This window comes from Suricata suricatta, chromosome 12, assembly GCF_006229205.1.
Source record: "Suricata suricatta isolate VVHF042 chromosome 12, meerkat_22Aug2017_6uvM2_HiC, whole genome shotgun sequence".
Lineage (NCBI taxonomy): Eukaryota > Metazoa > Chordata > Mammalia > Carnivora > Herpestidae > Suricata > Suricata suricatta.
Window position 1 is genome coordinate 16747581 of NC_043711.1, and position 15063 is coordinate 16762643.

The 15063-nt window shown below is 40.2% G+C and overlaps 1 protein-coding gene across 1 annotated transcript in view; it reads right to left on the minus strand.

Annotated features, from left to right (window-relative positions):
* Positions 1 to 15063, minus strand: part of SMARCC1 (SWI/SNF related, matrix associated, actin dependent regulator of chromatin subfamily c member 1) — a 167296-nt gene that overhangs the window by 45693 nt on the left and 106540 nt on the right. Inside the window, exons 22-23 of the mRNA XM_029917869.1 lie at positions 2972 to 3027; positions 492 to 606 (exon numbers count right to left, since the gene is read on the minus strand). Coding sequence (XP_029773729.1) covers positions 492 to 606; positions 2972 to 3027 — 171 coding nt within the window. The remainder of the gene's footprint in view (positions 1 to 491; positions 607 to 2971; positions 3028 to 15063) is intronic.

A 15063-nucleotide genomic window follows, 5' to 3' on the forward strand; every position in this document is an offset into this window, starting at 1 on the left:
TGAGCAACTTGTTTGTCGACTACTACTGAAAACAAGGTAGCCACTGGGATTAGCACTGGTGCCGAGGAGCCAAATAAAACTCAAACTTGAACATTTATTTATTGTTACATTAAGAAACAAACCGAGCGCCAGTATCGCCCAGTCAGTCAAGCGTCTGACTCTTGGTTGCAGCACATGTCATAATCTCATGGTTGTGGAATCAAGCCCCATGCTGGGCTCTGAGCTGACAGTGGGGGGCATATTTGGGATTCTCTCTCTCCCCCTCTCTGCCCTTCCCCTGTTCACACCCTCCCTCAAAATAAATAAAGATTAAGAAGGAAGGAAGGAAGAAAGAGAAAAAAAGAGATAAAAAGAAAGAAAGAGAGAAAAGAAAGAAAGCCCAATGAGCGAGTTAAATATTTCTATATAACTGAACACAAGTCTCTCATCACACAGTTCTCCAGTGCTTTTTAGTTTTACGTAATAAAGTCTAAAGAGTTTCCTCAAATTACCTGATTTGGTGTCCTCACTAACTTCACTGTCCTGCTCCTTCTCACTATGTTTTTCATTTTCTCCATCTTGTGCTTTATCACCGTCATCAGTTTCGTTTTCCCCTTTGTTTTCTGCCTGAAAGAGGGACAAAAGAAGAGAACAAAGAGTGAGTAAAAAAAAAAAAAAAAAAAAAACCCAGTCCTTCTACAAGTGATATTATCTAAGAGTAACAAAAGATTCCACTATTTTTGGCAGGAAGTGCACTAGGACCTTGGAAGCCCAAAGCCCCTGGAGACAAGAGCTAGAAATCAATACATTCAAAGAAACACCTTTCACCACACCTGAGCACTCACATGTTAATACGCCTCCAAAACACACAGTTTCTACCCTCTTTGCGCCCTGCGCTATATAAACGGCATCCAAGGGAATGTCACGGAAATTCAATTATGTTATTTACTGGTTAAGTAGAGAAATACTTAATAAACAAATGGAATACTGATTACCTGTGCAAAAGAACCAAGAGCATTTAAAATGTACATTATCAACTGAGAAGATGGAATACTACCAAAATTAAAAGCTGACACAGCCATAAATACAGTCATCTGCTAATGGTTTTTAGGAAGAGCCACAACAGGGCATCCGTGATTATGCTCTGGAGACTGAAAACTTCAATTCTTCTGGTCAGAATTTGGTTTCATATGCTGATTTTGAAATCCTGTGACTTTGGACAAATCATGTAATACTGCCTATAAAATGAAGAGACTATCATTGACTTGATGAGACTGTTTAGGAACCAGATGAATTCACAAATGGGAAATACAAAGCATAGTATTTGGAACAGTGTAAGAATTCTATCCCAGATTGTATATGTTCACTCAAATAGCGAGTGAATGCTCATTATGGCTCCTACTCTTATCTTTTTTAACTGAAGTACACTTGACATAAAATGTTATATTAGGTTCAGGTTTATAACATAATTGACAATTCTACATTACACAATGGTAACTATGATAAATCTACTTACTTTCTGTCCATGTATTATTACAGCACTGACTATATTCCTGATGCTGTACTTTTCACCCCGTGACTTATTTCATAACTGAAAGTTTGTACCTTAATCCTTCTTTACCTATTTTGCCCACATCCCTAATCCCAGTTCCCCTCTGGCAATCACCAGCTTGTTCTCTGTTTCTGATTTTTCGGTTTTGTTTTGTTTTTTAGATTCCATGCAGAAGTTAAATATTAACTGTAGTTACCTTTCTCTGACTTATTTCACTTATTCTAACACCCTCTAGGTCCATCCATGTTGTGAATGGCAAGATCTCATTCTTTTTTATGGCTGAGTAATAATATTCCAGTGTGTGTGTGTGTGTGTGTGTGTGTGTGTGTGTGTGTGTGTGTGACAGATATACACACACCACTTCTTTATCCATTCATCTATCAGTGGACATTTATACTGCTTCCATACCTTGGCTATTATAAATAATGCTGCAGTGAACACAGGGGTGGCACAGATCTTCTTGAATTGGCATTTCCATTTTCTTTGGGTAAATACCCAGTAGTGGAACTGCTGGATCATACGGTAGTTCTATTTTTAACTTTCTGAGGAGGCGCCACAGTTTTCCAGAGTGGCTGCATCATTTACATTCCCATCAATAGTGCATGAGGGCTCATCTTCCCCACATCCTTGCTAACACTTTTTGTTACTAGCTGTTCTGATTGGTGTGAGGTGGTAGCTCAATGCAGTTTTGATCTGCATTTCCCTGATGATGAGTGATACTAAGCATCCTCCCATGTGTCTGCTGGTCACCTGTATGTGTTCTTTAGAAAAAGGTCTATTCTGGTCCTCTGTCCATTGTTAAATCACGTGCCCCTGATCTTGAAGAGGCCGTAAAGTCCTGTCTGCCTCACTCACCTTGTGTTTACAGCCTCTCTGAGTCAGAGATCAAGTCACAAACACAGGGGTCACTTTGACGCCTTCTACACACTAGCTTCAATGTCTCCTCCACGCAGGTGGAATCTTTGATTTCCTCTCTTCCATTTCAGTATTTATAGTTCTACCTGCTCTTTAAGACCCACTTCAAATGTCACCTTCTGATTAAGACTTTTCTAAATATTTTCCTGTTGGCAGTTAAATCTCCTACAAAATTCCTTAATGTTCTATAATTCTCTCCTGGCACAAGTATAGGACCCAACTCCATAATTCAACATAAAAACCACAATTTTGTATTCATCTTCCCAACTGTCCCTGAAAGGGATATAAAAGAAGAGGCTAGGAGGCTAGGGAGTGGATAAATCTTCCTCAAATAAATAAGTGAAAAATGTCCTATGTTATGCTTTGTGAGAATTATACCTTTTATCAGCAAAGTCCAAATGGCTGACAGAATCATCTGTAGTTCCCTGAGAGGGATCAAGGACAAAATAAACCCAAACCATTATGCTATGAAATGCATGCTCTCTGTATCTTTTCTGTTGTAGAAGAATTCAAACAGACTTTCACCTTTTCAGGCTGCTGACCATCAGTATCTGTTTCCATTTTTTCCTCTTCAGCCCCTTCTACAAACAAAAGAATAAGAACAAGTAACACAATATGGAAAAAAAGTAAAAGCTTCCATACAGCTTTGAGTATCTGAAGTACAACTATGCACAATCATAAGGGCGAGTCTCACAACCATAGGCTGACAGAAGAAGTCTGGCATAAAACACAGACTTTGTGATTGTATTAATTTACAGTTCAAAAACAGATGAAAATAACAGCGTTAGAAATCAGGACAGCAGTTAACCAAGGAAGGAGTGGACAGGCAAAAGTGGGTTCAAGGGGGGCCTGAGGTGCTGGTAATGATTTGTTTCCTGATCTTGGAGCTCATTACATGAATGTGTTTAATTTGTGAAAATGCGTGTGGCTGCCCACTGAGGACTTTTATTTTCTGTATGTATAAAAATAAATACCTCAAAGACATTTTAAGAAAGAGCAAAAAAAATAAATAAAGCCCCAAATAATTTATTATTATTTAACCAACACTTAATGAGTGAGTGTGAGTGTGTGTGAGTGTGTATGTGTGTGTCTTTCTTTACCTTTGAGAGCAGACAGAGGCAGTGCAAGTGAGGAAGGGGCAGACAGAGAGGATCCTAAGCAGCCTCTGCGCTCCTAGTGCAGAGTCCGACTCACGGCTCAAACTAATGAAACCACGAGATCAGGACCTGAGCCAAAACCAAGAGTCAGATGCTTAACTGACGGAGCCAACTGGCTGTCCCATAGGTATATATTTTGAGTCAAGTACTCAAATATATTGGAGAAATATTGCAGAGCTAGGTATTCACCGAGTCCCCAGAGCATCACACACTGGCCGGAGAAGACACAAACCAACAAGTCCACCACGTACGTGCACGTATGAGACCTGTGAGAAGCATGCAGGGCACGACTGTTTCAATCAGGGAGGGATAGACGGTTATGTGAGCGTTTTCTAGGCAGACATGGCTGGCAGGGTGGGTAGTACAAATAAAGAGAAGGACATTTCAAGCAAAGAAACTGAAAGACTCAAGGATGCCAGGGAAATGTCATTGGTGATGACTAGGAAGGGGAGAGCAGATAGGAAAAATGAGGAAGGAGATAATGTTGGCAAAGGCCACGTGAGGAAAAACTCTGAATGTGGTACTAAGGGAGTCTCAACTATATCCTACAGGTAAGAAATTAATGAAGATTTCTTTAAAAAAGCCAAAAACCAAAAACCAACAATACAATCAGAAATGTGCTGACAGCTTGGAGCCTAGATCCTGCTTCCAGATTCTGTGTGTCTCTCTTTTCCACCCCTCCCCAGCTAGAGCTCAGTCTCTGTCTCTCTCAAAAACAAAAAAACAAACATTTTACATATGAGGGTTTGCTGTGGTTTTAAATAAAAACACCCAAATAACCTACAGCTTAAATCCTTACATTACCCTCTTGTAAATGACAAGACAAATCATATGTATCCTCAATGAGAACTTTTAAGCATACATATTTAAAACTAATGGTGTCAAAGTTACTGAAAAGGAAAATGCCTCTTGCTCTAAGTCTCTCAGATGGAACTAGACCTTGCTTCCAGAATTCTGACTGACCAGGAGCTCCAAGGGATATGACAGTTTGGGATGTCATGAATCTCATATAAGGTAGAAGATTACAACCTTCTAAAAAATGCCTAAAGGCTATAGTACCAGAAGTGGGACCAGAGTGTGGAAGACGTGCGGCCAGGATCTATATTGGGATCCTATATCTGGATCAAGTGTTTGAAAAACTAGAGGGGGACTATCACACCCGGACATACTTGCATGTAGCAGCTCACTGCCAGGAGGCTGAGCCCTGGACTAGCCAGCTCCAGGGCAGGGAAAGGAAGCCAGGTTTCCTACACAGAGCTGGCCATAGGGTTGGCCAATGGGATCTCAAGCAGTGGCAACCCCTAGCTATCAGAAGTATCAAAATCTCTGCAGACAGTCTTTCCAATCGCAATTTTGGCCATTTAGAGCAAACATCAAGAAAGGAAACCACTAAGCCTGAGCAGAAATATTAATACTTACAACACTCAAGGATTGCCAATAGGAGATCTGCTGGATGCCAAACCTTGGCAGAGTGATGGATACAACAGATAAATAAAAGAGAGAATCATAAAGAGCTCCAATCAACAGAACTCCCCTATGACCCAGCAACAGCACTGCTAGGGATTTACCCAAGGGATATAGAAGTGCTGATGCATAGGGGCACATGAACCCCAATGTTCATAGCAGCACTTCCAACAATAGCCAAATAATGGAAAAAGCCTAAATGTCCATCACCTGATGAGTGGATCAAGAAGATGTGATATATATATACAATGGAGTATTACATGGCAATGAGAAAGAATGAAATACAGCCATTTGTAGGAAAGTGGATGGACCTCGAGGGTGTCACGCTAAGCGAAATAAGTCAGGTGGAGAAGGACAGATACCATATGTTTGCACTCATAGGTCTATCAGGAGAACAGGAGAAACCTAATGGAGGACCAGGGGGAGGGGAAGGGGGAAAGAGAGTTGGTGAGAAAGAGGGACACAAAATCTGAGAGACTCAGTCTTCAGTATTGAATACTGAAAACGAACTGAGGATTGCAGGGGAAGGGGAGGGGGGAAAAGAGGTGGTGGTGATGGAGGAGGGCACTTGTGGGGAAGAGCACTGGGTGTTATATGGAAACCAATCTGACAATAAACTATTAAAAAAAAAAACTCCAACCAACAAGAGAATATTAGAGACATGCAGAGAAAACCCTAAAGATCAAAAGTTTTTCTAAATGCTTTATCCTTTAGGCCAGTCATCTGCAGAGGCAAAAAACCAAAATGAATCGCTTCTTGGCCTTTTGGCTAAGATCAAGTGTAAAAACCAAAATGAAATGGGACACCTGGGTGGCTCAGTCAGTTGAGCGGCCAACTTTGGCTCAAGTCATGATCTCATGGTTTAAGAGTTCAACCTCCATGCTGGGCTCGCTGCTGTCAGCACAGAGCCCACGTCAGATTCTCCATCTCTCTCTCTCTGCCCCTCCCCCGCTTATGCTCTCAAAAATAAACATTAAAAACAAAATGAACCCAAAATTTCGTTTTCTAGAAATGAAGTCAGAGGAAACAGATTAAACTGGGTGAGAAGAAAATTATGAAACTATAAAACACATCTAAAGAAATGATCCATACAGAGACCTCTGAGATGGGAAACATGAAAAAGCATGAAAGATAAGCTAGGCAAAAGCAAATCCAAGGAACAGGGACTTTCTTCCATAATACTATTAGTTAATACAGTCATCAAGAATAGAGCATTATTAGAAATAAAGGATGACAATGTATGAGGAAAAGGTTTAATTCACTAGAAAATGATTAATTCTTTATACTTTTAAACCTAATACATCAAAACTGACAGAATGGCAGTGTAGAAATGAAAATGTGCCTCACAACAGGGGGTTGAGCATACTTTTCTCAATTTCAAGCTCACATGCAACATTAAAAACTACTAATCAGAAATTAAGTCAAAAAGTAAGTTTTAACAAATTTCAAAAAGTCAATGACATTCAAATCAAAACTGCTCACCATAATACAATGAAATTAGAAGTTTAAAATATACACATAATTTTTCTGTGCTTAGAAATTTTGGAAATCAGTAAAAATCAGCATGAAAAGGGAAATGTAAAGGCTGCTTAAACTTACATTAGAAAAGAAAAACACACTCAATATTTACACTCTTGTGTTCTTGATAAGAAACAGGAAAACATAACAGAACATAGAAGGCACGTGCACGTGCACACACACACACAACGATAAAAATCAAAGAAATGTAAAGCAAAAACACAACAAAGATAAAACAGATACGATAGAGAGAATCAATATACCCCAAACTTGGTTCTTTGAAATAATAAAGGCTATAAATCAGTGTGACACATCAGGAAAAGGGAAAGAAGGCACAAAATAATTATATTAGGACTGGAAAAAATAGTCCTATTAGTAAGTCAAAATGGAAATGACAAAGTACTCCGAAAAATTTAACGTTGAATGGAAAAACTAGATTAAATGGACAAATTATTATGGCACTTGGGTGATTCTGTCAGTTAAGCGTCCAACTTTTGGTTTCGGCTCAGGTCACAATCTCATGGTTTTGTGGGTTCAAGCCCCATATCAGGCTCTGTGCTGACAGTGAGGAGCCTACTTGGGATTCTCTGTCTCCCCCTCTCTCTGCCCCTTTCCCACTCATGCTGTCTCTCTCTCATTCTCCCCCTCTCTCAAAACAAATGAATGAATGAATGAATGAATGGACAAATAATTAGAAAATGTATTTTACCAAACAGTCTCAAGAAGAAAAAGAAGTCCTAAATAGTCCTATAATTTTTTTTAAAACTCAAATAATTAAAAAATTTAAAGCAAATCACAGGTCCAGATGTTTTTACTGGGGGAATTCTACTAAACTTTTAGGGAAGGTAGGATTACAATCTTACTTAAACTTTTCTAGAGAACAGAAGAGAGAATGCTACCCCCCCCCACTATTCTCTGAGGCCAGTATAATCTTGATTCACAAATCAGATACCAACAACAGATGAGGAGTATTAGAGGCCACTAGGCTAAATCTAATTCATAATCGCAAATAAAAATCTAAGCAAAAAAATATGAAAACAGAATATAGTGGTGTATAAAAAAAGGCAATATATTATGACAAAATAATAGGACAGTATCAGAAAGGTAACTTAACATTTATAAATCCACAAATTTAAAGACTTATTTGATCATACCCATTAAGTGTTTGATAAAGTTCAGTATCTTTCATGACAAGCTCCTGGAAAACCAGGGATACAGGGAAGTTCCTGAGCCCCAAAAACTGTTATTAATAATCCTACGACAACTGCCATCCTTCCTGGAGAGATGCATACAGTATTTCCTTTAAAATCAAGAGTAAGACATGGGTAACAGTATTACTATTTTCTTTCAATACTGCCATGAAGTTAAAGCTCAAAGTGTCATTTAAGAAAAAGAGGTAGTTATGATTGCAGAGAATAAAACTGGATACCTGAAAGAATCTGCAGCAAAGTTACTAGCAATAAACAGAGTTTAGCAAGGCAGTTAGCTAAAAGTTAACATACAAAATCAACCACATTTCATAGGTTAAAAGTCAATTTCACATAAAGACACATGAAAAAACAAAACCTGAATGGTATCTTAAAACTGCTAATCATAGAATAAAGGACTAACTGTACTCAATTAAAATTAAAGATTTCTTTTCGTTAAATGAGGCCAAAAAGAAAGAACAAGTAACCAAATGGGAGAAAACACATGCAGCACGGCAATTAGATCAGTAGATCAGATTTCTAAAAATCATAAAAACTATTTAAAAGTGAGCAAACAACAAAAATAACTGTGTTACAGAATGACATATGTATGCCCATTAACTAGAAGACCCTCAGGTCAGTTACATAGAGAAGTGGGCCACTATGGACTGCCAGTCTCCAGAACACTGACTGAGATATGAATGTTGTTTATAAGCCAAATAAATAAACCACAATGGAATGTCACTTTATACCTAGTGTATCAACAGACACGAACACTACAAGTGTATGATCATGTGTTACTGGCTGAAGTGTCAACTGATATGCCCACTTTGGGGGAAAAAACACCATAATTTCCTAAAACCCTGTAACTCACAGGATCGATCCACAACAAAATAAGAAGTTATACAAGAATAATTAAGGTTCAATGTTTAAACTATTCAATGTGTTAGTGTTCCTTTATCAAAAAATTTGCCTTATGAAGAAGTGACACCCGAATTAAACGGAGGGCCGAGTGACGTCAACTCCTGGTCTCAGTTGTGGCAACTAGTCCACCAAGCACACTTTGCAGGAGCACTGGTGCCCTGTGGGGCACACAGAAGGTTGGACATGTGCGGCTGAGAACAAACAGACACCAGGAAGAGAAGAATGGATGATTAAACGGGCTTATAATCACACAACAGAGTATTTTACAGCAGTGCAAATAAATGAACTGTGCCTACGTGGATAACGTAACTACATGGATACACAATGAAAACAACAGTAAAACAAAGTCTCAGAAGTCTAAATGAATCATGTTTTATAAAGCTGAAAAACAAAATTATACCTAACATGTTAAGCACTTCCTTCCTTCCTCCCTCCCTTCCTTCCTTTTTTGAGGGGCAGTGAGGGGCAAGAGAGAGAGAGGGAGAGAAAATCTTAAGCAGGCTCCACGTCCACGATGGAGCCCAACACGGGCTCAATCTCACAATTGGTAGTTCACAACCCGAGCCGATATCAAGAGTCAGATACTTAACCAACTGAGTCACCCAGGCACCCCAAGTATATTTTTGTGATAAAAGTCACTTAAAAAGTAGAATAAGATTCAAAATTTAGGATTCTTAGTGCTGGCAGCAGGAAGGTGAGAAGATAAGGGAGAAAGAGAGATGAAAATTACTGAGAACGCTCTAATTCTTAGTTCATATGAAATATGTAATACGCATTAAGACACATTCAAATATAACAGTGAAGAGATCTGAACAAAAACCAAACACAGATGGGGTTTAAGAAAAAAAAAAAACACCCTAACTTCCCAAGTTACTGTTAACTGAATGTGCACTGGGCCACCTTTGCTGAGTCAGCTTAATTACAGACTGAGTAAGTATTATGTGGGAGAAATTCAGTATTTCTTTAAAAAGATAATCTGCTTTTAAATAACAACCTGCAACCTACAGCTCCACATTCTAGATCGCACACTCCCCGTGTCTACTGTAAGGCAAGTCCAACTTGGTATTAACTTTTTAAGTTAGCTTGGAGTCCAAGATGAACAGTTACGTAATATTAATATCTATTCATATAATGGTAGTACTGTTAAAGAGACCTTCTCTAAGGGGAGAAACCTGCAGACAAGTGCTCAGACCTTTAATGAGACATCTATTAAGAGTTAATTATGAGTTATGTGTTCCTCAAGATGCTATGTGGAGGAGTATGTAAAGTGGTTTCTATCCTACAAAACATTTTTTCAAGCTGCTTTTAGACATCTTGGAAAAAGAAACACAAAACAACAGCTTCTCTTTGGTCTGAATTCTGATTGGAACTGTAAATGCTTAAGAGACTGCGGGCCCTCACATATGCCATGTCATCTTGTTGATGTCTACGAACTAGACGGTTGGAAATCCTTCCCTACAAATGTGTGGTCTGACCCATGTCTGCAAAGATAAATGAAGAGGATACTAGAATGAACAAAATAAAAATCCTAACTTAAGCAAACAGGCATGTAACATAAACCATTGGACCATGTGCCAAACATAAAAAGAAGGAGAAAGTTAAAAAAAATCCTTTGACATGTAACTGAGCTATGAGAGGAATGCACGGTCGGCCAGGGGAAAATATCAACCTCATAGCTCACAGTCAGACCTGATGCCACAGAAAGGGCTCTGTGAGGAGCAGACGGACAGAAACTATTCTCAGCTTTGCAGGCTGTGTAGGTCTTAGCTGCAACTCTGCGGCTCCGCCATGCAGCACAGAATCAGCCATGAAAGCAGCCCGACAGTGAACGAGCATGGCTGTGTTGCACTAAAACTTCACAGACCATGAAATGTGAATGTCATATAATTAGTACATGTCAAGAAGATTGTTTTTCTTTCATTTTTCCCCCCAACCATTTAAAAATGTAAAAATTATTCTTATTTATTCTGGGCTATATAAAAACAGGTGGCAACCTGGATTTGGCTCAAGAACCAAAATTTCCTAGCCCCTGCTCTAGAAGCTGCTGAATTCTGGATCCAGACTGTTCAGGTTTGAATCCTGTCTCTGAATTTACTAGCTGAAATGACCTTGGACAAACTACTTAGCTGACAAGTGCCTCAGCCTCCTTATCTACAAAAAGATTATAGTAGCACTAACGATAAAACAAATTATTTCATGCAAAATGCTAATAACTGCCTCATAGTAGGTACTCAACAACATAAATATTAGCTGGGGCGCCTGGGTGGCCCAGCTGGTTGAGCATCTGACCTCAGCTTGGGCCACCCCCAGTTCCCAAGTTTGAACTTAGCTGTGCTGACAGCTAAGAGCTGGGAGCCTGCTTTGGATTCTGTCTCCCACTCTCTCTGCCCTTCCCCGCCTTTCAAAAACTAAAATAAAACATTAAGAAAAATTTAAAAGTATATTAATATTAGCAAATACAGTAGGTTGGACCCAAGTCTTATCTATTAACACGAGCCCTTGCATTGGCCTTTGGCACCACCTCGGTGACAACAGAGGGCTCTAGTTCTGCCCTGAATTTCCAAAGGTGTATCATCTGTGACTTGCCCTCTCTGTATGACCTTGTTTTTTGGTTCTTGGAAGCTGATTTTCCTTTCTCAAAATTTTATTAAATTCTAGTTATTTGATATATAGTGTAATATTGGTTTCAGAACCTACACAGAACACCCAATGCTCATTATAACAAGTGCTCTCCTTAATACCCATCACCCATTTAAATGATCCCCCTGATCAACCTCCCTCAGTTTGTAATCTATCATTAAAAGTTTCTTACGGTTTGCTTCATTTTTTTTTGAGAGAAAGAGGGCACAAGTAAGTGAGGGGCAGAGAGAAGGAGAAGAGAGAAGCGGGGCTCACCCAGGCTCACCCAAAGTGGGGCATAAGCTCACTCGAAGTGGGGCTCGTGCTCACCTGATGCGGGTCTCAAGCTCATCAGGAGCAGGGCTCAAGCTCACCCAGTGTGGGACTTGAACTCACAATCTGTGAGATCATGACCTGAGCCAAAGTCAGATGCTTAACAAATGAGCCACTGAGGTGCCTCCTTTTTTTTTTTTTTAAGTTTATTTATTTATTTTGAGAGAGCGTGCAGAGAGAGAGCATCCCAAGCCGACTCATCACTGTCATTGTGGAGCCCAACATGGGGCCCCAACTCACGAACCTCAAGATCATGATCTGAGCTGACTGAAATCAAGAGTCACATGCTTAACCAACTGAGCCACCCAGGTGCCCCCCACCTCAACTCTTTTTTACCCCTTCCTGTATGTTCATCTGTTTCTTATACTCTACATGAGTGAAATCATGGTATTTGTCTTTCTCTGACCTACTTCTTTCACTTAGCATAATATACTCTAGCTTCACCCACATTGTTGCAAATGGCAATATTTAGGGCATTTTGATGGCTGAGTAATATCCCACTGTATGTATATGTGTATAGATAAACATATATATATACATACCACATTTTCTTTATCCATTCAACACCTGATGGGACACAGGCTCTTTCCATAGTTTGGCTACTGTTGATAATGCTACCATAAAAACTGGGGTGCATGCACCCCTTCAAATCTGTATTTATAGCCTTTGGGTAAATACCTAGTAGTGCAATTGCTAGATTGTAGGGTAGTTCTATATTTTAACATTTTGAGGCACCTCCATACTGTTTTCCAGAGTGGCCGCACCTGTTTGCATTCCCACCAACTGTGCAATAGGGTTCCCCTTTCTCTGCATCTTTGCCAACACCTGTTGTTTCCTGTGCGGTTAATTTTAGCCATTCTGATAGGCGTACCTGTCAGAGGTACCAGGTACCTAATCATAGTTTTGGTTTGTATTTCTCTGATGATAAGCCATATTCAGCATCTTTTCATGTGTCTGTTAGCAATCTGGATGTCTTTTTTTGGAAAAATAACCATTCATGTCTTCTGCCCATTTCTTAACTAAACTATTCCCCCATGTGACTTCTGACTGTTCCTGTAAAGGGTCAAGAAATGTTGCAGAAGCACGTGCCCTTGTCCCATTCTTTTATAATGTCACTAATGGGACAGGGATAGCCTACCAATCGGAACGACCAGGGGTCGGCAAACTATACAGTCCTGCTGCCTATTTTTGCAAATACAGTTTTCTTAGAACACAGCCCCACTCCTTTGTTTAATTACAGTCTATGGTTGGTTTTGCACTACAAAGGCAGAGCTAAGCAGTTATGATAGAGGCTGGTTTGCAAAACCTTGAAATTTCTATTGTGTGGCCTTTTATAGAAATGTCTGCTGAAGGCTGTGACAGAAAACTTCATGCTGTGATACTCCTGCCTATGAATGAAGATACTGAGGGGGCGTCTACTCTCAAGTTCTCAATTTTCAATGTTGGGAACTGAGGGACACTGGCACTAGGGGATGTGACCAGAACCCAGGACCATGCTTACCCAAGGCGGTCAGATTCTAGGGTGGTCCTGTTCATCCCTGACTCATGGTTTTCATGTCTTTTTATAATCGCCTTCCCATGAGTGTGAACAGCATCTGTGAGGCAAACGTGATGGGATGCTCAGTTATATAAGACCGCTACTCTCGCTCTAGCCTCTCTTTGCCAGCTTGATGCAGCAAGCTGCCATGCCGGGGAAGCCTACATGGTGGAGAACAGTGGGTGGCCTCTAGTAGTTTTGGGCAGCTTCCATCTGACAGCCAGCAAGAAACTAGAATCTTCAGTTCTACACCTGGAAGTAAATTAATTCTGACAACAGGGGTGAACGTGGAGGCGGATTCTTTAGTAGTCAACTTCCAGATGAGAACACAGCCCCGTCACCACCTTGAGTGCAGCCTTGTGATATCGGAAGCAGAGGACCCAGTTAGGCTGTGGCACATAGTTCTATGACTCACAGAAGCAAGGAGATAAACATACCTTGTTTTAAACCACTAACTTTATGGTAATTTATTATGCAACAATAGATAACTATACACCTACTGAACTTTTGAATGAACCTGAACCAAGGATGAGAGGTAAATTAGCTGGCATCCACGACAGCTGTATCTTCAGACACTAGGAACAAGAATTGGCACTGCCAATCCGGTTCCACTCTATCCCTTGCCCTGTCTTCCACAGATGCAGCACAGATACCCCAACTACCTCTGGGCCTCCACCTCCATGTTTGCTCTGTGCCCCCAAACGTGTTTTAGCGTGAGGGGTGTGTGTCACTTTCATCCTTCTTAGAGAGCTGGGCTTCTGCCTCCTCTCAAACCCCAGACCAGAACGCGGTCTTTCATGGAAACCACACCTTTCTCCTAGCTTTTCCAATCAAGGGTTTCTTGCTCTAGTGATGATAATATCGCCACCAAAACCAGAATAAGGAGATCTAGAAACCACCTCCTAAAGAGTTGAAAGAACTGGGAAAGTTAGCATGGAGGAGAGAACAAAACGCTTGCAAAAATGATAAATAATGATGGTGACTTGGTGGGAACTCTTCTATTTCCTGCATGTCACCTGTAAACTGTCAGCAGATAACTTCTAAAATAGACTGAATCCTGTAATTTCTCCTACCTGGGGACTTTTAATTTTCCACAAGGTAAAAGCCCTTCAAACTCCTCCCACTCCCAATACATCTATATAGCTGCACTTGGTCCCAGTACCTGCTCCCCACAGACTTCTTGCTATTATTTCCAGAATATGCCACACATGTCCATCCTTTTTTCCTTTTTCATTATGGTTTAAAAGGTTACCTCCTCAGTGAAGCCTTCCCACTGACCCAATCGGAACTTGTGTTTCTTCCACCTGTGCCTCTATCTATACCTGTGTGCTTCTTTCTTTCCTTCCTACCTTCATTACCTACCTACTTACAACATCTCCCCACCCTAACTGAATATCCTTCAAGGACAAGTGTTTAATTCAGTGACTCACAAAGTGTGGTCCAGGTGGAAACGTCCCCAAGGTCAAAACTATTTTTATAACAACACAAAGATGTTATTTCTCTTTTCACTCTCATCTCCCGCAAAGGTGAAGTGAGGCTTCCTAGAGGCTGCATGACGCATGATGAAGTCAGCTACAGGTACGTGCACCTGTGTATTGTTTGGTTTAAACGTTTCTGTTTTAATTTCTGATATAGTAAGTATCCACAGATATAATTAGTGAATAAAGCATTTTGGGTTCCTCATTATTTGAGTCTTGAGACCAAAAGAGTTTGAGAACGGCTAGTCCAATAGTTTTTGTTTTCTCAGGGAAGAACAAAATAAGGCCCATGGTGGGAACGCACTCAGCCTTTCTGGGAAGCTGATCCTGTCACTGCCTGCGTTAAAGTTCAAGCATTTCATAGAGCTGCCACTGCCAATAACAGTCCAAGCCTGCATCA